Consider the following 23401-nt stretch of genomic DNA (forward strand, 5'->3'; position numbering starts at 1 on the left):
TCTGAGCAAATATCTTCACGTAAATTATAACTATAATCTTGCACCGGATAATAAATATATTCTTACTGCAAAAGGATGTATAATGTTATTTTATTTTGGTCACAGATGCAGGAACATTGTTAAATGGAAATGTTGTTTCCGTCTTGAATTCACAGGAACCTGCTGCTGAAGATCAGCCTTGTTATCATACTGTGTTACCACTGGATTGGAAAAATTGCTGTGGAACAAGACCCTCAAGTTTCAAAGGTTATTAGCCTCCTCATTCTTAAACCTGTCAATGTGACACCACACAGTTATAGCATAAAAAAATATTTGGTTCTTTCCCCACATTGACAGCAGGTGATCTCATTAACACTCGTGCTGTTTTATTTTTGAACTTCTTAAAAAAGCAAATAGATTTTTCTTCTTTGTGTGTCTGCATAGTGCTGGGAGAATTTTGTGGGGCAGGAACTTTATCGCCTGCTCCTGATGGACTTCATCTTTACAGTGCTTTACACTTTTCTAGGCGAGTTTGTATGGAGCTAAATCTGAGCTTCATGAGTCATGTAAATACATTGTAATGTTTTCACCAGGAGGAAATGACTTTCATTCACAACATGCTGTCTACCCACCAGGATTCTTCCCCACAAAAATTATTAAGAAAGAACAGAAAGCCAGTGTTTGACATTGCTCGAAATGTTCTGGAACTGGTATATGGACAAACGCTGACTTGGTGATTGTAATACATTTGAAATTGATCAGATCATTAACAGACCTGCCTTAGACTGATTTCCCATTTTCTGCTTCCAGGCTCAAGTAAATTTTGCCGTTTTACATATCTGTGGCATAAAACCCAGAGGGGACCCGTGACTGTTTTCATGTTTTTTCTGTCAAAAAGAACATGAAAACTATTTTGTAAGTGAATATTGTATATTATGTGTCTTGACCATAATCTCTCAGAATCTCTGTCCTTTACAGACTCAAACCATCATCAGGATGTGGCCCTTTCAGGAACCTAACCAGTATGTTAGAATCCGTGAAGCTGTGGGCTGAGAGGATGAAGGACCATCACCAAATTCTTTCTTGGCTCATTCGAGCTTACAATGCTTTCACAGATAACCCGATCTTCTTGTTCATGCCCTCTGGCCTATTTCTGTACGTCCTCATAATCATAACTAACCCAGGTTATGTAATTTGCCAGATGTGGTCTAATGTTTTTAATATTTTTCTGAAATTTTTTGAAAATATTAGTCTTGGATTTTAACATTGAATTCCTAGCTCTATTTTAGCTCAACATTTGGAGACTTTAGCTTTTGAAAAAAGCAAGACAAAAGTAAAATGTGAGTTGACCTAAATATTGTTTTCTCTGTATTCAGGAAGGTAAAGACAAAAAATTCCTCATCACCCAACTGCAGTATTGGTATGAGGAAAATAATCCAAATTCTAGTAAGAGACAAAGGTGAACTGGGTTCACTTCCTTCTTGGAAACCTTTCTGGTAAGTGCAGCACCCATCATTACTAAAAAATGGCAAATTGCACTGATAACTGTCATGTATTTCGAATTTGTTTTCTTTTCAGAGGAAGATGATACCTCCATGTTGTCATGCACGCTTGTCATTAAATAGTGTTATCATCACTGAGATGTCTAGACACTGAGAACTTCCCTCATAAATACCATAGAAAAAAACGCCAGGAAAAGCAGCAACATGCTTTGTGAAGTTTTGATATACTTTGTGATATTTGATTAATTTACAAGAGGTTGAACTCTTCTGCATCCTTTTACTATTCTAAATTAAAAGACTTTGTATACTATGTAATTTTAGATTCACTTTAAAGTTTTTGTTTGTAAAATGCAAAAATAAAATTTTACCTCATATTATAATTCTCCAAATGTGTCATGGGGCTTTACACAATAGTCCACAGGAGTAATTCTCTGAGCTGTGATGTTGTCTTTCTAGAAATATTCCAGAGATGGTGTTTGCAAGTTTCTGCAGAAAATCATATATTGGTATCATTTCATTATTTTTCATGAAGGAAAATTTTCCTGTCAGCCTGGCGGAAAAACAATTCTACACATTACAAATCTTTACTTAAAATTCTACAAGATTTTAAAGCATGCACTGTCAAATAATTGATGGCCTTTTTCCTGAGATGAGTCATTTATCTTCAAAAGAACAAAATATTTTTACTGAGAATTTCTTTAGTTTATCATTGCTGATCAATGCCACACTAAAATGCGTAGAAGAGAACTAAATAGAGCTTAAAGTGTCTGATAGAAATCCGGAATGACTGGAAGGCTTTTATTTGGAAGCTTTAGAACAGAGAAGTGGGTGTTGAAAACCTTTTACTAAACAATCTCTGTCTGCAAAACATATGGACTTTTATAACTGAGGCAACAAAAATGTTTCACATATATCTAATTTATATAGTACCCAACACATTTTGCACTACAAAAATGATCTCAAATTAAAAAAAGGATAATTGGGATTTATTTTTTGTAGTGAGGTTTTATCAAGTTACTATTAGTGTTTCCCCTAGAAACAGTCCTATCTGAGTTATTTTAAAATGTTGACGTCTGTTAAATTGGGAAGGAGAAAATCTGTTTGGCTGTTACTTTGCACTACTCTGAGGATTGCTTTGTTTTTCTACAATCTCGCTGAGATATATCTACTTCAAATAAGGGGTTGGTAGCAACTCCCTATAACATGCCTTCGGTGTCTTCTCAAGCGCTTTTGGGCAAGTGTTTGGGCACATTATGGACAGGTAGTCAGTCCTTAATGATGTCCCATCATTTGTGATAATTGTTTTCATCAAATATGCCAAAATTCATAGAATAGTTATGCTTTACTGTTGTTATCCCTCTATGTTTGCTTAAACTTGTGAATTGTTATGGAATATTTAGTGCAGAAAACTAAAAGCTCTCATATTAGCCAAAAATGGGTTGCAAAAAATGGAGCCTTGGCGAAAATTCAAACTGGGAGACTCGACCAGCTTCACCACATCATCTAATCACTACGCCCGACCGCAGCCAATCCGGACCGGAGCTTCACGCCGCTCCAGCCAATCGTCGTCCAAAGACACCTTCAAAAGTCCAAGCTACCCTGGAGTCTTCCTGCTCGTCAGCCGTGCTTCGACCCACCTCCTCCCCTTCTCCACCTTCACCATGAGGGTCGTCCTCCAGGATCCCTTGTGCTCTTCCTCTCCAAGCTCCGCTCCACCACCAGTTTCGGTCCCGGGGGGAAGACTATCCCGAGCTCGCCGAGCAGACCGCCTGCTCGCGGTGATCCTCGGCTCACGGTCTTCTGCCGGGTCCGAGCGCCAAAGAAATTGTACCATTAAATCTTTTTAACTGCTATTTTCTTCTCTGTGTGAGTCTCTCCAGATTGAAATACTATAGTAAATAATCTGTGTTTTGTTTCTAACATGTGCAATTTTTTGTACAATTTAAATGTATATAAAATAAATTGAAAATATTGTGTTTTTATTTTTGTGTAAACAAAGTGATTGTCAATAAACTAAAAACTAATAAAAATTTAACTCTTGTGAATCATTAATCAAGGTAAATAATTTTTTTGATATGTCATGCAACAACAGCAATTTGTGGAGCAAAAGCTGTTTAAATATAAGAAACAAATATTAGCGACAGACGTTTAATGTCAGAAACAGGAAACTTATGGCAAGCTGTTTTAACATAAATTCGGTTGTACCGCGCTGGCATTCCAGATATCTCTCTTTTTTTATGACTAGACGTTTTAGCTTTTAAGATATCTTTAATTATATTCTGACTAGTCGAAATGATGTCAGATTTACAATTGAGTTGTATGGAGACTTCAATTCAAGATATCTTCAATGAATTAGTGACTATCTGAAATACACATTTCAGATATCTTCAATTAAATTATGACTATGACTTCTTCTAAGAAGTCTTCACAATGTTTCAGTGTATCATTAAATGGGAATTTAGATGGACAATATGGTGCATAGAAGCTGAATGCTGTTTCTATGTTTCGTTCTGGTTTTGGGGATGCAGAGCAGACCACAACCAGGAGACCTGAAGGGTCTGGAAGGTTGATACAACAGCAGACCTTTAATGTATTTTGGTGCTACACCATTCAATGATTTATAAACTAATAACAGTGCTTCAGAATCTCTTTTCTGAGCTACAGGAAGTCAGAGCACAATTTCCTGATGGTAAATCTTCCTGGTCTTAGTGAGAATGCGAGCTGCAACTTGCCACTCACATTCTCACTAATGTGAGTTGTAGCTTTAGTATTTTTTTCTGTCTTTCTTTTTAAAATATATTTTTAAACATTTTAGAAACAATGAATCATTTTCCTTCCACTGTACTATTATGTTGTGCTTTGGACTCTTATTTTATTGCGACAGTCTGAAAAAGTTTATTTGCATGAGTATCTGAGCAAATATCTTCACGTAAATTATAACTATAATCTTGCACCGGATAATAAATATATTCTTACTGCAAAAGGATGTATAATGTTATTTTATTTTGGTCACAGATGCAGGAACATTGTTAAATGGAAATGTTGTTTCCGTCTTGAATTCACAGGAACCTGCTGCTGAAGATCAGCCTTGTTATCATACTGTGTTACCACTGGCTTGGAAAAATTGCTGTGGAACAAGACCCTCAAGTTTCAAAGGTTATTAGCCTCCTCATTCTTAAACCTGTCAATGTGACACCACACAGTTATAGCATAAGAAAATATTTGGTTCTTTCCCCACATTGACAGCAGGTGATCTCATTAACACTTGTCCTGTTTTATTTTTGAACTTCTTAAAAAAGCAAATAGATTTTTCTTCTTTGTGTGTCTGCATAGTGCTGGGAGAATTTTGTGGGGCAGGAACTTTATCGCCTGCTCCTGATGGACTTCATCTTTACAGTGCTTTTCACTTTTCTAGGCCAGTTTGTATGGAGGTAAATCTGAACTTCATGAGTCATGTAAATACATTGTAATGTTTTCACCAGGAGGAAATGACTTTCATTCACAACATGCTGTCTACCCACCAGGATTTTCTCCCAAAAAATCTTAAGAAACAACAGAAAGCCAGTGTTTGACATTGCTCAAAATGTTCTGGAACTGGTATATGGACAAACGCTGACTTGGTGATTGTAATACATTGGAAATCAGATCATTAACAGACCTGCCTTAGACTGATTTCCCATTTTCTGCCTCCAGGCTCAAGCAAATTTTGCCGTTTTACATATCTGTGGCATAAAACCCAGAGGGGACCCGTGACTGTTTTCATGTTTTTTCTGTCAAAAAGAACATGAAAACTATTTTGTAAGTGAATATTGTATATTATGTGTCTTGACCATAATCTCTCAGAATCTCTGTCCTTTACAGAATATTTAGTGCAAAAAACTAAAAGCTCTCATATTAGAAAAAATGGGTTGCAAAAAATACTATAGTAAATAATCTAAAATTAACAACTATCAGTCATGTTTTGACTGTTTTTATATAATCTCAAAGTGAATTTCACTGAAAACTTCCGGGCAAATAACAAGGGCGTAAATTTGGTCTAGGTTTTGGGGGGACCTTACAACTTACTAAACTAATCAATGTAGATTTTCGTTTATTTATTTTGTTTTTGTTAAAAAATACATATGTTTTTTTTTTTTAATTAATATGGTAAAAATTGGTCGGGACTATTTTATATCCCTTGAATATTGGTCGTGACATGTCACGACCGTCCATACCCAAACCTACGCCCATGGCAAATAAACTTATGTAACATATCCTCCATGGAAGTTTTTCTTTTTTTTCTCCATTTCCTGTTTACCGCATCAGATGTCGCGCAACAAATAAAAAATATGTTTATAACTGTTCAACAGTAGTAATCACCTGTTTAAGGTTTTCCACTGGCTGCTTAACTGGTTTTGTGACATTGATCTGTTTGAAAGCATTTTTCTTTTGAACTTGAGATTAAAACAAAACTAAAAGAAGGAGGAAACTTTCTCCTCCTACGTATAAGGAAATATACTCATTTCAAAAAGTATAAATGAGGCTTCGTCCACTTGTTGGGCATAGTTTTTCTTTCCATTTGTCTCACATCTGCATCTGGATAATGGCCTCTGGTAAGGGAAAACTTCCATTCATGATTTTAACTTCTAATTTATGTAGTTTTTTTGCCAGAATATTTTTCTTGGTAAAAAGAATATTAAAAAAGGATGATCAATTCTATTTATTTCAGAAATTGGTGAGAGAACACCTAAAGAAAGAATTTACATAGAGCTCCCAATGAAATACCGGGCTGTCTTGTCCAAATTCTATGATTTGGTAAGCAACTTTTGATGCTACATGGATCATTTTAATGCTGAATATTTTTGGGATCTTTAAGTTTCATTGTTTTTCTGTCATTTAACAGGATCATGGCTTGTTCATCACAGACCTGAATCCCTATATAAATGAAGATTATGTAGCTGCCTATTTTAAACCTTTTGGATGTGTCACAATGTGCCAGGTGGAGTCAAACCCACATTTTATTTTTACCTTTTTTTCTATCATTTTGTCCTGATTTATCTACAGAAATGATTCTATAACCATTTGTGTTTTGATTTGATCAAAGATCAAGAATAGTCCCGGTTCGTCAAAGGATAGACTGGCCTATGTGAGGTTTTCCACCGAAGCTGAAGCAGACCTAGCAGACTGGGCTGGTCCTCACTTTATAGGAGGGACAGAATGTAAAGTGAGACGGGTTGTCAGTCCAAAGGTGAGGTGTAATTTGTTTTTCATATGCGAGCAAAGTTTGTATTTTTCATCTATCACATTGTCAGCTAATATACAAATTTGTCTTGTAGGTCGAAGGCTAGTCAGACGGTGTGCCCACTCAAGTGCAAATTCAACCTTTACTTTGCCGTCCAATGGATCTGGGCTACAGACTGGAAGACCCTCAGTGGTTAGATGAAGATGATAAGAATAAACAAACCAATTAGTGTTGAGATAAATCGGGAATCTCGAGAAGACTTGCAGACTTTGACAATGAGGAATGTTCTCAAAATAACATCTAAACTCTTCCTAATTTGCCATCACATCTGTTATATGTGTTATGGAGACATGACACATTTTCTTCATAAGGCTTTCTCACATTTTGCTTTGATATGCCTGTGTATTTTTGAGAAATATTTTGTCCAAATATATCATTGTCAATGATTGATGAATAAAATATAAAGTGTGCATTTGCAAATTGTACAAGCCAAATTCCTATGTCTTACTAAATACACAAATCAGATCATCACACAACTCTGCTGTGAAAAATAACTGCATTTTTGAGCCACATTTTTTTGTTTCTAACATGTGCAATTTTTTGTATTATTTAAATGTATATAAATTAAATTGAAAATATTGTGTTTTTATTTTTTGTAGTCAAAGTGATTGTCAATAAACTTAAAACTAATAAAAATTAAACTCTTGTGAATCATTATTCAAGGTAAATAATTTTTTTGATATGTCATGCAACAATAGGAATTCATGGAGCAACAGCTGTTTAAATATAAGAAATAAATATTAGCGACAGACGTTTAATGTCAGAAACAGGAAACTTATGGCAAGCTGTTTTAACAGAAATTCTGTTGTACCGCCCTTGCATTCCAGATATCTCTCTTTTTTTATGACTAGACGTTTTAGCTTTTAAGATATCTCTAATTATATTCTGACTAGTCGAAATGACGTCAGATTTACAATTGAGTTGTATGGAGACTTCAATTCAAGATATCTACAATGAATTAGCGATTATCTGAAATACACATTTCAGATGTCTTCAATTAAATTATGACTATGACTTCTTCTAAGAAGTCTTCACAATGTTTCGGTGTATCATTAAATGGGAATTTAGATGGACCATAAAAGTATTAGTCAGAAATATAAGTTGAACTTTTATGTATTCTTGTTTTGTCCCCATCACAAGCTGCACTGAACTTTATGCTCCTTACTGTGAATTATTCTCCTTCTTCTACAGGAGACCATCAGTAAAGTGCTTCAGAATATTGAATTGCTGTTCATGGCTGCAGTGGTGTCTGGCTTCAACCTGCTGCTGCATGAGATCTTCAACTTCTGTGCTTGGATTGAGAAGCAATAACTTGGCCATCACACGTGTTTATGTCTCCATCTTCAGGTGAGACGCAGTATTTAATCAGTTAAGGTTATTTGTATTGCAGCAAGGCAGCTGAAAGTGCTTTACATCATTAAAACACAAAAATAAAAGTCCTAAAATAAACATGCAGTCAACATAGAAACCAGTGATGCCTATTACATTTTGGATAGTGCAAATCAATATCAAAATTAATACAAGTTGAATATAGTGGTCAATTCTTCATTTGTTATGGTCCATAAACATTTCTAAACAGTTGAGTGTTTAGTGTTGATTTAAAGGAACTCAGTGTTTCAGCTGTTTAGCAGTTTTCTGGAAGTTTGTTCCAGATTTGTGGTGCATAGAAACTGAATGCTGTTTCTATGTTTCGTTCTGGTTTTGGGGATGCAGAGCAGACCACAACCAGGAGACCTGAAGGGTCTGGAAGGTTGATACAACAGCAGACCTTTAATGTATTTTGGTGCTAAACCATTCAATGATTTATAAACTAATAACAGTTCTTCAGAATCTCTTTTCTGAGCTACAGGAAGTCAGAGCACAATTTCCTGATGGTAAATCTTCCTGGTCTTAGTGAGAATGCGAGCTGCAACTTGTCATTCACATTCTCACTAATGGGAGTTGTAATATTTGTGTTTTTTTTCTGTCTTTCTTTTTAAAATATATTTTAAAACATTTTAGAAACAATGAATCATTTTCCTTCCACTGTACTATTATTTTGTGCTTTGGACTCTTATTTTAATACGACAGTTTGAAAAAGTTTATTTGCATGAGTACCTGAGCAAATATCTTCACGTAAATTATAACTATAATCTTGCACTGGATATTAAATATATTCTTACTGCAAAAGGATGTATAATGTTATTTTATTTTGGTCACAGATGCAGGAACATTGTTAAATGGAAATGTTGTTTCCGTCTTGAATTCACAGGAACCTGCTGCTGAAGATCAGCCTTGTTATCATACTGTGTTACCACTGGCTTGGAAAAATTGCTGTGGAACAAGACCCTCAAGTTTCAAAGGTTATTAGCCTCCTCATTCTTAAACCTGTCAATGTGACACCACACAGTTATAGCATAAGAAAATATTTGGTTCTTTCCCCACATTGACAGCAGGTGATCTCATTAACACTTGTCCTGTTTTATTTTTGAACTTCTTAAAAATGCAAATAGATTTTTCTTCTTTGTGTGTCTGCATAGTGCTGGGAGAATTTTGTGGGGCAGGAACTTTATCGCCTGCTCCTGATGGACTTCATCTTTACAGTGCTTTACACTTTTCTAGGCGAGTTTGTATGGAGCTAAATCTGAGCTTCATGAGTCATGTAAATACATTGTAATGTTTTCACCTGGAGGAAATGACTTTCATTCACAACATGCTGTCTACCCACCAGGATTTTCTCCAAAAAAATATCAAGAAAAAACAGAAGCCAGTGTTTGACATTGCTCGAAATGTTCTGGAACTGGTATATGGACAAACGCTGACTTGGTGATTGTAATACATTTGAAATTGATCAGATCATTAACAGACCTGCCTTAGACTGATTTCCCATTTTCTGCTTCCAGGCTCAAGGAAATTTTGCCGTTTTACATATTTGTGGCATAAAACCCAGAGGGGACCCGTGACTGTTTTCATGTTTTTTCTGTCAAAAAGAACATGAAAACTATTTTGTAAGTGAATATTGTATATTGTGTGTCTTGACCATAATGTCTCAGAATCTCTGTCCTTTACAGAATCAAACCATCATCAGGATGTGGCCCTTTCAGGAACCTAACCAGTATGTTAGAATCCGTGAAGCTGTGGGCTGAGAGGATGAAGGACCATCACCAAATTCTTTCTTGGCTCATTCGAGCTTACAATGCTTTCACAGATAACCCAATCTTCTTGTTCATGCCCTCTGGCCTATTTTTGTAGGTCCTCATAATCATAGCTAACCCAGATTATGTAATTTGCCTGATGTGGTCTCATGTTTTTAATATTTTTCTCTCGTTTTCAGACCGTTGATATATTTCCGTATTCAGGTAGTAGATGGCCAAAGGAGAATCATCAGACGGTTAGAAAAGCAAATTGACGATGTAAGTGAAACCCTACTTTGGTCTAGAGTAAGTAAATCCTGACCAGCGTGTTGGAGTCTGAGAAAAACAAAAGAAAGAAAACAATATATTTTCCTTTCACTTCACCATTATGAGCTATTTTGTGTTGATTTATCTCATAAATCTCAACAAAGGGATTTGTTGGAAGCAAATCGACAATGTAAGTTAAGCCTTGCTTTTAATCTAGTTTAAGTCTGGATTAAAGGACTGAAACTATTTTTTGAAAAGATTAGTCTTGGATTTTAACATTGAATTCCTAGCTCTATTTTAGCCCAACATTTGGAGACTTTAGTTTGTGAAAAAAGCAAGACACCAGTAAAATGTGAGTTGACCTAAATATTGTTTTCTCTGTATTCAGAAAGGATTCCTCATAATCCAACTGCAGTATTGGTATGAGGAAAATAATCCAAATTCTAGTAAGAGACAAAGGTGAACTGGGTTCACTTCCTTCTTGGAAACCTTTCTGGTAAGTGCAGCACCCATCATTACTAAAGAAATGGCAAATTGCACTGATAACTGTCATATATTTCGAATTTGTTTTCTTTTGAGAGTAAGATGATACCTCCGCGTTGTCATGCACGCTTGTCATTAAATAGTGTTATCATCACTGAGATGTCTAGACACTGAGAACTTCCCTCATAAATACCGTAGAAAAAAAACAGGAACCCAGGAAAAGCAGCAACAGACTTTGTGATATTTGATTAATTTACAACAGGCTGAACTCTTCTGCATCCATTGACTATTCTAAATAAAATACTCTGTATACTATGTAATTTTAGATTCACTTTAAAGTTTTTGTTTGTAAAATGCAAAAATAAAATTTTACCGCATATTATAATTCTCCAAATGTGTCATGGGGCTTTACACAATAGTCCACAGGAGTAATTCTCTGAGCTGTGATGTTGTCTTTCTAGAAATATTCCAGAGATGGTGTTTGCAGGTTTCTGCAGAAAATCATATATTGGTATCACTTCATTATTTTTCATGAAGGACAATTTTCCTGTCAGACTGGTGGAAAAACAATTCTACACATTACAAATCTCTACTTAAAATTCTACAACATTTTAAAGCATGCACTGTCAAATAATTGATGGCCTTTTTCCTGAGATGAGTCATTTATCTTCAAAAGAACAAAATATTTTTACTGAGAATTTCTTTAGTTTATCATTGCTGATCAATGCCACGCTAAAATGCGTAGAAGAGAACTAAATAGAGCTTAAAGTGTCTGATAGAAATCGGAATGACTGGAAGGCTTATATTTGGAAGGCTTTAAAACAGAGAAGTGGGTGTTGAAAACCTTTTACTAAACAATCTCTGTCTGCAAAACACATGGACTTTTGTAACAGTGGCAACAAAAATGTTTTCACATATATCTAATTTATATAGTACCCAACACATTCATTTGCACTACAAAAATGATCTCAAATTAACTTAACAGGATAATTGGGATTTATTTTTTGTAGTGAGGTTGTATGACGTTACTATTAATGTTTCCCCTAGAAACAGTCCTATCTGAGTTATTTTAAAATGTTGACGTCTGTTAAGTTGGGGAGGAGAAAATCTGTCTGGCTGTTACTTTGCACCACTCTGAGGATTGCTTTGTTTTTCTACAATCTTGCTGAGATATATCTACTTCAGATAAGGGGTTGGTAGCAACTCCCTATAACATGAATTTATGTAACATATCCTCCACGGAAGATTTTCTTTTTTTTCTCCATTTCCTGTTTACCACATCAGATGTCGTGCGACAACATTTTTTTTTATCACTGTTCAACAGTAGTAATCCCCTGTTTAAGGTTTTCCCCTGGCTGCTTAACCGGTTTTGTGACATTGATCTGTTTAAAAGCATTTTTCTTTTGAACTTGAGATTAAAACAAAACTAAAAGAAGGAGGAAACGTTCTCCTCCTACGTATAAGGAAATATACTCATTTCAAAAAGTATAAATGAGGCTTCGTCCACTTGTTGGGCATAGTTTTTCTTTCCATTTGTCTCACATCTGCATCTGGATAATGGCCTCTGGTAAGGGAAAACTTCCATTCATGATTTTAACTTCTAATTTATGTAGGTTTTTTTTGCCTGAATTTTTTTCTTGGTAAAAAGAATATTAAAAAAGGATGATGAATTCTATTTATTTCAGATATCGGTGAGAGAGCACCTAAAGAAAGAATGTACATAGAGCTCCCAAAGAAATACCGGGCTGTCTTGTCCAAATTCTATGATTTGGTAAGCAACTTTTGATGCTACATGGATCATTTTAATGCTAAATATTTTTGGGATCTTTAAGTTTCATTGTTTTTCTGTCATTTAACAGGATCATGGCTTGTTCATCACAGACCTGAATCCCTATATAAATGAAGGTTATGTAGCTGCCTATTTTAAACCTTTTGGATGTGTCACAATGTGCCAGGTGGAGTCAAACCCACATTTTTTTTAACCTTTTTTCTATCATTTTGTCCTGATTTATCTACAGAAATGATTCTATAACCATTTGTGTTTTGATCTGATCAAAGATCAAGAGTACTTCCGGTTCGTCAAAGGATAGACTGGCCTATGTGAGGTTTTCTACCGAAGCTGAAGCAGACCTAGCAGACTCTGCTGGTCCTCACTTTATAGGAGGGACAGAATGTAAAGTAAGACGGGTTGTCAGTCCAAAGGTGAGGTGTAATTTGTTTTACATAAGCAAGCAAAGTGTGAATTTTTCATCTATCACCTTGTCAGCTAATATACAAATTTGTCTTGTAGGTCGAAGGCGAGTCAGATGGTGTGCCCACTCAAGTGCAAATTAAACCTTCACTTCGCCGTCCAATGGGTCTGGGCTACATGCTGGAAGATCCTCAGTGGCTAGATGAAGAAGGGAATGAACAATCCAACCAATTTTAAGATGTATTGTTTTTAGAAGACCTAAAACAGAGACTTCGAAAAGTTGTATGTTGTCAAAATAATCTGTAAATGCTTCCTAATCTGCCATCAGGTCTATTATGTTACGGAGACATAACACTTCAAAAATCATTCCCCTTTTGCTTTGATATGCCTGTTAATGGGTAAATATTTTGCCCAAATATATGTTGTTATCAATAATAGAAGAGCATATTGTCAAGAAAATCCGAGCTCATCCCACTTCCCCATGCTGGAGATTTTAGTTTAACAGTAATAATAAATAAAGTTATCTTTAAAATGAATCACTCAAGTGACATCAAGGCCCAACAGTAGACTTAAGTGTCAATAAAGTTAGTTTAACAGTAATAATAAATAAAGTTATCTTTAAAATGAATCACTCAAGTGATATCAAGGCCCAACAGTAGACTTAAGTGTCAATAAAATAAATCTGGTTGTGTGTGTTGTTTTTGTCTCATGCAAACTTTGCTTTAATTCTACATTTTTCTATCTAATCATAAGAAATCATAGTCAGTCAGAGAGATTCATGAAACAGGAAAAGCAGGTTTCCTGGAAAAAGAGGAAGTTTCCAGCCTGCAGATTTATAAAAATAGTTGAGACTATTTTAAAGCATGAAAGTTTTAAAAAATTAAATCTAAACATTATTAGTAATTGGATAAGATTCAAAGTAAAATACTTATATGAATATTGGTTTACTTGTAATAATACACTTATATTTGTGGGAACTACAAGAAAAACAAGTAACTGTAACTTTAGTAGTAAATAATTAGAATCATGTATTATTCTTGGTTTCTTTTCAGAAAAACATCTGTAATAACTCACATTAAGATTATAATAAGAATAATTAATAAGATATGGTTATAAAATCATAAATGAATGATAGATCAGAGAAGCTGAAGAAAATAAATGTGATATAAGTTATGGTTATAAAATTATAAATGAATGCTAAATCAGAGAAGCTAAAGAAAATAAATGTGATATAAATGTGATTTTGACATTAAACTTGAAATGGTGTAAAAAGGTGTAACTGCAATTAAACATCACTGATATGTTGGAGGTAGAGAGTAGGTGAAAAGTTGTGCAGGCAAGGGACACAGGAGGTTGAGCAACCCTGAGACATTGGCACAGACATCAGGAAATGTCTGTAAGACAGTGATGGATATGAGATCATCTGTCTAAGCAGACAGCAGGCGCACCAGGAGGGTGGATAAACCCTATAAAAGGTGGGTGCAAAAGAGGAACCTTTTGTTGGATCCTCCGGGCAGCTTCGAGCCAAGATCGAGATGGACAAAGAACTCTGCAGCTGAAGAAGAGCCGGGGCCACGGAGCCGGAGACTGTCCTGCACATGGAGACCAACCCGTCTGGCCCACAATCTGTGGCTTCGAATCGCACTTCTCTCATCGGCTGGGTTCAGACCCCAAAGACAAAGATGAAGACAAAGACAAGGAAGAAGAACTGGTGCCTTTTTTCCTGCCAGCACCAAGTCCTGTGTGACCTCAGCATCCATGCGGAGAAGAAGCTCATCGGACCTGCGGAGATCCTGACCTTCGCCGATCAACATCTTCCTCCTGCTGCCACACCTTCTTCATCATCAAGCCAGGTCTGGGGTTCGAAACGCCAAACTCCGTCCGTCTCTCTCAAAGGTTCCCTTTTTTAGTTCTCAGTGTCAGCAGTAGGGAAAGATAGACTAGATGACTGATTTTACTTATTTGATTATTTCTGCTACTGAATTAAGCTGTACTGACCCTTGCAAAAATGCCTTACTAATAAAATATTTAGCATAAAGAAAATCTAAAAGATGTTGTGGACATTCAGTTAATGAGTCACCTTAAAGTTCTTTGATGGTTGTAAAATAGCTGTGATGTTTGATTCTGGAGAGGAAGAGGTGGAAAATGTTTTTAGGTTGCTGGTAGCCCATATTTAAAACCTCATCCTTGGGACTCGCCCGAGTCACTAAAACCTACCTGGTTCAATAACAAATGCAAGTTGCAAAATAGAGAACGAGCGACCGTTAACAGGTGTGCTCTGTGAAACTAGTTGGCTGTAGGCTGCTCAGTCTGGCTAATTCACAGGGGGAAGAAGGGTGGGACACCTGGATGTAGGCCGTCAGATAACCAGGCGAATCGTTTCTCGAAACCAGCTTAAACAGAGTTTACTTCAGTTCTGGACAGGGTAAATCCCAGCAGATTTAGGAAACTCAACGGACCCGTTAGACGGAGAGCTGGTAGCACATCTCCCCTCTCAGAAGAGGAAGTACGAGAGTGAGAGAGTAGAGACAGAAAGGAGGGGGGGGGGGTGTTGCGCAACAACAATATACAGTACTTTTTAAACAAGTCAAACTCCTACATACTACTAAATGTCAAACAACTTTGATTTAAAAAATAACTGTACTTTTGAACCACATTTTTTTGTTTCTAACAATAAACATACTTAAACTAAATTGAATTTATTGATGTGGTATATTCATTTGTGGTGAAAATGATGGCCCATGTACTTGAAACTGCTAAGACAACAAAAATCATGTGACCATAAACTATTACTCAAGGCAAAGCTCTTATTTTGATGTGTAATTTAATGTAATAACAAAAGCAAATTGTTAAGTAAAAGTTAACAATTTAAGTTTTGCTTAAATGCAAAAGAATACTACTGAACACGTATCCTTGGACGCAATGATTTACATCACAATTAACATTCAATCACAGTGCAGAGCATCAACACTGACTGTAAAAACATTACTTTTCAAAGGAATCTCCATGCCTGAAAGCATGGAGATGTCATCTTGTTTAACAGTGTTATCTCATCAGTTGAGATGCCTGGACAGAACATCACTCATAAATGTCAAGGAAAACAAAACTAAAATAAGTTGCAAGTTCTGATATACTTTGCGAGTTTTCATTAAAATACCATATCAGTCTGAATTCTTCTACATCCACTGTTATCTAATAGCATGTTTTGCATTGTATGTATTTTGTAACAAGTCTAATAGTCACTGATTGTGGTTTGGCCAAAGAACAAGTAAATAGACTGTTCTGAGAAGAATAACCTTGAAAATCGTCTTTATCGTCCGGCCGCCACTTTGTGATGCCTAAGATTAGAGCCAGAACCAAACCCTTAACCATCTAGACAGGGATTGTTCAAAAAAAGATTGTTCAAAGATACTCTTCTGTCTGTCCGTGTAAACCAGTGAATTGTTATAGAATATTTAATCCAGAAGACTGAGAGCTTTTGCCTATTGCCAAAAATTGGTTGCATAAACTTTTAACAGCTGTCAGTCATGTTCTGACTTTTTATATCATCTCATACTGCAGTTTTCTGAAAAAATAAGTTTGCATAAACTTATCTAGCATATCCTCCAGTGAAGATTTTTTCATTTGCTTTATATCAATAACTGATGTTGTGCGACAAAAAAAACCCAACAAACTTTTATCGCTGTTCGTTTGAGTAAAAGAGTAAGCCCTTGATTACAGTTTTCACCTTGGTTGCTTAACAGGTTTTGTGACATTGACTGGTTTAAGCACATTTTTTCTTTGAACTTCAGATTAAAACAAAACTAAAAGTAGGAGGAGATTTCCTTGTACTTGAGCATAAATGATGCTTCATCTGCTTGTTGAACATAATTTTTCTTTTCTGGACGACGTTTGTCTCACATCTGCATCTGGATAATGGCGTCTGGTAGGGCAAAACTTCCATTCTTGATTTTATGTTATATTGCTGAGTCTTTTGGTTTTTTTAAGACTGGCTTTATTCCTTGGAGCAAAATAAAAAAAAGGGTCCTGAATTATGTTTATTTCAGATAACGTTGGGACGGCACCAAAAAGAATTTTCATAAAACTTCCAAAGAAACACATGGCTGGTCTATCCCTATACTATGCCTTGGTAAAGAATTTCTAATGAAATCTGAAGCTAAATGTTAATGGAATCCTTAAGCTTATTTGTTTTTCCATGACTGAACAGGATCATGGCTTGTTCATCACAGACCTGAACTCCAATGTCAGTGAAAGCCATCTGGCTACATATTTTACAGAATGGGGTTGCATCACAATGTGCAAGGTAAGTTCAAACCCACATTTTATAAGTACTGTTATTTCATACCTTTATTTAAATTTGTCTTGAATTACCTGCAAAAGTGATTGTATAACCATATTAACATTGCCATTTGTGTTTTGATTTGATCCAAGATCAAGAATAGTCCCGGTTCTTCAAAGGATAGACGGGCCTATGTGAGGTTTTCCACAGAAGAAGAAGCAGACCAAGCAGACTGGGCTGGCCCTCACTTTATATTTGGAAAAGAATGTATAGTAAGACGGGTTGTTAGTCCAAAGGTGAGTAAAATTTGCTTTCCATATGAGAGCAAAGTATGTATTTTTCATTCATTGCCATGTCACCTAATAAAATTCTGTCTTGTAGGTCGAAGGCGAGTCAGACAATGTGCCCATCCCAGGGCAAAACAAACCTTCAACTCGCCGTCTAAAGGGTCTGGGCTACAGACTGGAAGATCCTCAGTGGTTAGGTGAAGATGATAAGAATAAACAAACCAATTAGTGTTGAGATAAATCGGGAATCTCGAGAAGACTTGCAGACTTTGACAATGAGGAATGTTCTCAAAATAACATCTAAACTCTTCCTAATTTGCCATCACATCTGTTATATGTGTTATGGAGACATGACACATTTTCTTCATAAGGCTTTCTCACATTTTGCTTTGATATGCCTGTGTATTTTTGAGAAATATTTTGTTCAAATATATCATTGTCAATGATAGATGAATAAAATATAAAGTGTGCATTTGCAAATTATACAAGTCAAATTCCTATGTCTTACTAAATACACAAATCAGATCATCACACAACTCTGCTGTGAAAAATAAATGCATTTTTGAGCCACATTTTTTTGTTTCTAACATGTACAATTCTAATATTAATTAAATGTATATAAATTAAATTGAAAATATTGTGGTGTTTTTACTTGTTCTAATCAACTTGATGGTAAATGAACTAAAAACTGATAAACAACTAAATTCTTGTGAATAATTACTCAAGGTAAATAATTTATTTTGATATGTCATGCAACAATAGCAATTTATAGAGCAAAAGCTGTTTAAATATAAGAAAAAAATATTAGCGACAGACGTTTAATGTCAGAAACAGGAAACTAAGCTACTAACCTTGGACGCAATGAGTTACGTCATAGATTAACAGCCAATCCGGTGCACAGCGTCAACACTGGTTGCGTGAAAACATGGCGGAGAAAGAGGAAGAAGTCTGCTTCAAAAAGGTAGGAGCGGGAACTTCGCTCAAAATTTAAGTTTTTACCGACTTGTTTCAGCTTTAAATACACTCAAAATAACTCGTGCCGTATCCTTCTTGTATGCTTATGTTACGACAAGTCCTTCCACCTTCAACAGACCTAACTACGAAAGCACTGTTTGTTGTTTAACTTTAGACCAAGCTAATGCAAATTATGCATTGCCGAATTGAAGTTCGTTTCTTAAGCATTTAATAAAGTCCTAAATATTCTGTGCTTGGCTTGACAACATGTGGAAATCCCCATGGTGTTTCACAGAATGTAGTTTTTCAAAGGTAAGTCTGGTTGTTAGAGAGAAGGAAGTAAAAAATATTTAGAAGCTTTCAAACGAAAGCTTACACATCAAACGAAAGCTTCTAAATAGTATTTAGTAGCAAAGGAATTTGCTTACTTCCTTTAAAGCAAATTCCATGAATTACAGGTCTTATCACTAAATGCAAAGTCACAGGAAAAAATAAAAACACCTGGCATCTCATTAGTGTATGTAGTGCACAGTTAAACTTAACTTATTGAATTACTTGTTGAAGTTTTCACCAATATTCTAATTTAGTGAGATTTATTTGTACTCTCCTTCACTGTGCTGTTATGTTCTTTTACATCTCATAGGAAACTGTGAGCAAACTCCTGTGCAGTTTCTTTAAAGAGGACAATACCAGATGTGAGTTTCAGAAAAGTGTTTTATTTTTATTATTTGTAATTTGGTGACAAAACTGAATAAATCTTTGTGTTATAGTAGGCAGTGATGCTACGCTACTCATGAGAGAAATGCTGAAGGTGTTTGTGCAAGGTGATGATTTCAGTGTCTAGATTACATGAGTACTGTACTCAAGTTAAGTTGTACAGCAATAAAATTCTTTGGTCATTACCAGAGGCTGCTTTGAGATCGCTGAAACAAGCTGAAGCTGAGGACTGCAACCAAGTTGAGATTGAGCATTTTGAAAAGATCCTGCCTCAGCTGGTAAGTTGCTTAACAGGTTCAGGAATTTTTGTGATTTGGCATGCTTACATGTAGCCATTGTAATTTAATAAAATCTTATTCAACTTTAAAGTAAGAACTGGTTTAGTCATAAACAGATCTACTCAAGTTAGATCTGTTTAACTTATATATATATATATAAATTTATGTATGTATGCGTAATGGATCAGATAGGAAAATTGTGATTTTGGTTAAGATTTAAAGGAACAGTATTGTGTGTTTTATAGGCACAACGTGACATTTTATTGTATAAACAATTGAATATGTTAACTTTTGTTATGAAAATGAAATGTATAATATACAATTATATTGTATATTAAAATTGTAATTGGGTCTCTTTTTCTTTAAAAAAATACTGCTCTTTCTGAAACTCCACATTCAGGAAGTCATCACAACATCACTCCTCTATTAACCCCTTAATAGCGTTTTTTCTAGCGTTGCACTGATACTGGAAACTGCAACTCCGAGGAGGAGCTATGGTCCTAGACCCACCTAGGCATTTTGCTCTGCTTAATGGTTGCCATGGGAGATTAAAGGATTTCTCAAACATCCATGAAAAAATCAAGCCACACTCCAGCTGTGTTTTTGATTAAAGAATAACATCATAACATGATGTGGAGTTCAAAAAAGTCGATTTTACATAATACTGCTCCTTTAACTAAAATGAAATGGGGGTGTCATGCAAATGTAGCTTGAATCAAGTAAAAACTAATTCATTCAATTTCTTTTCAATCCAAAAACCTGTTAAATAGTAAATGTGCATTTTTTGAATAAAAGTTTTGTTTTTAACTTGCGGTTTTTCATCTTGTTTCCTTTTGCAGCTTCTGGATTTCTAGTTGAGCCACAAGATGGAGCCAGAGGGCAGCTAACAAGTTGCTACAAGCTTTTGCTTTTGAGATTTGTTTTTTTCTTCAGTAAAAATACCTTCCAAATTAAATCTGAGGTTACACTGATATTTCTGTCATGTGTTTATATATATATGTATATATATTTTTTTCAGATTTAAATTTAAAAACCCCACATCGTTGTCCAGACGTAACCCCACTTCCACCAATAAGGGCCACCTGTGCTCATCTATGGAACAACAGGTGCTTCCAGCATGCTCCATGGCGCCCTTCATCAAAGCCTCCAGGAGCAGTTGGAAGCAATTAGAGTAATAAGGGGAGCAGCCAGTCCCTTAGATGATGACAAGTGCCAGGAAAAAAGGAATACCCCCTCTGGCCACTTTGAAGTTCCCTTTTGCTGTCCTGCGATGTTTGGTTAGAGGTAGGGGGAAGGGCAAAGGGGACCTCTGGCACAGGGAGGAAAGTTGAATGGGAGTGTGTGTGTGTGTGCATGTGTTAGCCAAACACGGCCGAAGACCACACGCATAGAAATTCTGTTTGAAAGGAAACATAACAAAACACATCGGAACATGGTCCAAGAGGAGCAGGGTGTAATTCTGAAGGTAAATAAACAAAACAGGCGAGGAGTAGAGGTGCTCTCTGCTTTCATCACAGCAGAGAGAAGGTGGGTGGGAGGGGAAGCTGGGCCTACCGGAGAGAGGCTAATGTGGGGTTTTTCAAACCCAAGTGGCTCTTATGTTTTTCCACCAGCGGTGTGTTTGACCAAAGTGTCTATACTGTGAGTCAGCATAGCTGTACAACACCTCACTCTGTTTATTTGTGTGCCTCTTGGGTGACTCACTGCACTCGCATGCAGCTGGAAGCAACTTAAGTGAAAGTCAAGAATCCAGGCTTGGATAGGTGTTCAAGGACACGGCACCTGGGGTTTGACCCAGAACCATTTATAATTTGAAAGGCCCAGGCTAGATTTGTGTTTCCCTGGTGTGATCTCCAGAGAAGACGATCAGGAAGAGTCGGGTTTGGGTTGAGTGATGTGACGTTTTAGAGTACTAGTATAAGGTTTATCAGGGAAGACACCTCATTTTTGATTAGTAAAAACAACCATTTTAGTTCTTTGGCATAACAATACCTTTGAACTCCCCTCAAACTTTGTCATTGCCATATTTGTCACATGCAAATGTCATTTTTTATGTCCTGAAGACTATTTTCCTTGATTTCTTTCTTCTGTCGGTGAGAATTCTGTACTTGCACTACCATATGACTCCTCTGCTTATGCATCCTAATGGAACAAATTACATCTGAAGGCAGTATTATTAAACATGCGAAAACAGTTAAGACAAAGAATGGGGAGGGGCGTTAAAAGTAATGAGGTAAAGCTTTTCTTCATCCTGCATTAAGGGCAGGGAGTGTCGACAGACAGTCCAGACGCCTTGGAGAAGCTCCGGAGTGAGAAGCTTTTCCCGGGAGACAGAGGCTGATCTGTGTCCAGCTTTCTTTTTCTTTTTTTCCGGGACAGCCTAAAATATGACATACAAATACTCATCTGATTTATCCAATGTTAGTATTGGTTTTAAACTAATTTGCCTGCCAAAATTATTTCTGACATGTTGGTTTTGCATTTTGGGCAGTTTAGCAACATCACAGTTTATAAAGTCCCGGGAATTACCAGCTTTTTACATAAATAAAAGAATAATTGCATACAAAGCTGGTATCAGGAATCATGATTTATAAAATTGTTTTCCTGAGGTGGAGTTGACTTGATTATTGTGCAGAGTCCCGGTGAGGAGACGTCAGGATTATATTGGATTTCTCGCCTTAATTCTCCTCTAACTAGTCTGCGGTTGCTCTTTCTGACGCAGTTTTCCAACTTTCCGTCACCTCAAAACTTCTCGGGTCCAAACGAAAGCTCAGTATGTGACAAGTCAACATAGCACACCCACTTCTGTGACTGCTGGAGTTTTGCTTTAGCAAAAGCCTATGAGTTAATGCCTATGATTTAAGGTTAAAATATAAAATGTAAACTAATGAACAATATCTTTGTATAAGAAACATTTTAATACAGTTTGAACAGTTTTATTCATTTCATAAACAAGAGATAGCTACACTTTTGGACAGAGGCCTGCACCTGTCATCAGTCTATCATGATTGATGATAGACTGACAGATGCAACCTATCATCAATCATGATGATATCATGGCATCCTATCATAAATTTGATAGGGTGCGAATTTAAGTTAGTAATTTTTATAAAGCAGTCAATTATTAGAAGACCCTCACAACTGTAAACCACAGTAAAGTAGCATTTACCATTTGACACATCAGCAGAATGAAATGAGCTTCCTTTAAGGAGCTGTCAGCCTATTGTGCATAAACAAGTTATCCTATAAGACATTTGCAAGGAGTCTTCTGTCCCTTCAGAGAGTATTGCAATTTGGCTCAAAGGACTGGAAAAAGAAGCAAAGTGCCCCGTTAGAACATGCCAGATATCTGAGTGTAGTCCAGGTAAAAATACCTCATAGGTCCTGAAGTGGTACCCATCAAACACCAGTGATGACATCAATAGTAAGAAGACAATGGAAAGGGCTAGATTTGCCAAAAAAGCAGAGTGGAAAATGCTGCAAATAGATGAGCCAAAGTATGAGGCATTTATGAGACAGAACAAATGAAAATATATAGAAACAGTGCTCATGGTGGAGTGAGTGTGATGGTCTGGGGGTACTTCAGGCGCAATAAAAAGGGAATTGTACAGACTGAAAGGCACATTGAGGAGGGAAGGCCATCATTGGTTTTTGCAAGAACACCCTGTAGATAGCATTTTATAGAACCAATTTAGTGCTATATCAGATGATGAAACAAAATACACTTCCAAAATATGTTAAAAATCTGTAAAGAAGTAGAAAAACCAGATTCTTTAACTGATCTGAATCTTATTGTTGGGTGCACCTTGACCACTACATTATAGTACAGGAACAGTCAGTCAATGAAGCCATTCTATCTTATGGGATGTGCTTCTGGTAACATTGAACAAAATCCAGTCAGAGCACCTTTGAAAATTAGGCTACACACCTAGTTATGAATGCAAAGACTTCTGAACCAATTCAACACTTCCATTAAAATCCTAATTTCTACCTCTGGTTGTCTATCCAATTCATGTATAATAATTTCTATTCAAACTCAATTTAATATGTTTCCACAGAAAACAGAAATA

At 36.1% G+C, this 23401-nt stretch overlaps 1 protein-coding gene and 3 long non-coding RNA genes across 4 annotated transcripts; all 4 read left to right on the plus strand.

The window, feature by feature from the left end:
- Positions 1 to 1219: 1219 nt before the first annotated feature.
- On the plus strand, positions 1220 to 1666 carry LOC114160074 (uncharacterized). The gene is made up of 2 exons (XR_003598709.1): positions 1220 to 1475; positions 1558 to 1666. It is a non-coding gene; the product is annotated as an uncharacterized LOC114160074 (long non-coding RNA).
- A 2832-nt stretch (positions 1667 to 4498) lies between these two features.
- On the plus strand, positions 4499 to 5072 carry LOC114160075 (uncharacterized). The gene is made up of 3 exons (XR_003598710.1): positions 4499 to 4637; positions 4815 to 4912; positions 5006 to 5072. It is a non-coding gene; the product is annotated as an uncharacterized LOC114160075 (long non-coding RNA).
- Positions 5073 to 10546: 5474 nt separating this feature from the next.
- On the plus strand, positions 10547 to 10819 carry LOC114160077 (uncharacterized). Its single transcript, XR_003598712.1, has 2 exons — positions 10547 to 10638; positions 10722 to 10819. It is a non-coding gene; the product is annotated as an uncharacterized LOC114160077 (long non-coding RNA).
- Positions 10820 to 18228: 7409 nt separating this feature from the next.
- On the plus strand, positions 18229 to 20304 carry cenpx (centromere protein X). Its single transcript, XM_028041459.1, has 5 exons — positions 18229 to 18343; positions 18980 to 19031; positions 19107 to 19160; positions 19243 to 19331; positions 20171 to 20304. Exons 1-5 carry the CDS (start codon positions 18308 to 18310, stop codon positions 20183 to 20185), a joined length of 246 nt encoding a protein of 81 aa, XP_027897260.1. The 5' UTR covers positions 18229 to 18307; the 3' UTR covers positions 20186 to 20304.
- The last annotated feature ends 3097 nt before the right edge of the window (positions 20305 to 23401 follow it).

The sequence above is a fragment of the Xiphophorus couchianus genome, chromosome 16 (assembly GCF_001444195.1).
Source record: "Xiphophorus couchianus chromosome 16, X_couchianus-1.0, whole genome shotgun sequence".
NCBI classification, from domain to species: domain Eukaryota; kingdom Metazoa; phylum Chordata; class Actinopteri; order Cyprinodontiformes; family Poeciliidae; genus Xiphophorus; species Xiphophorus couchianus.

Excerpts from the sequence above, each read along its gene's own strand:
- cenpx (XM_028041459.1), top strand. The coding sequence starts at position 18,308 with ATGGCGGAGAAAGAGGAAGAAGTCTGCTTCAAAAAG. Across the intron at positions 18,344-18,979 it reads AAGAAGTCTGCTTCAAAAAG|GAAACTGTGAGCAAACTCCT; the intron begins GTAGGAGCGGGA and ends TACATCTCATAG. Across the intron at positions 19,161-19,242 it reads GCTGAAGGTGTTTGTGCAAG|AGGCTGCTTTGAGATCGCTG; the intron begins GTGATGATTTCA and ends GGTCATTACCAG.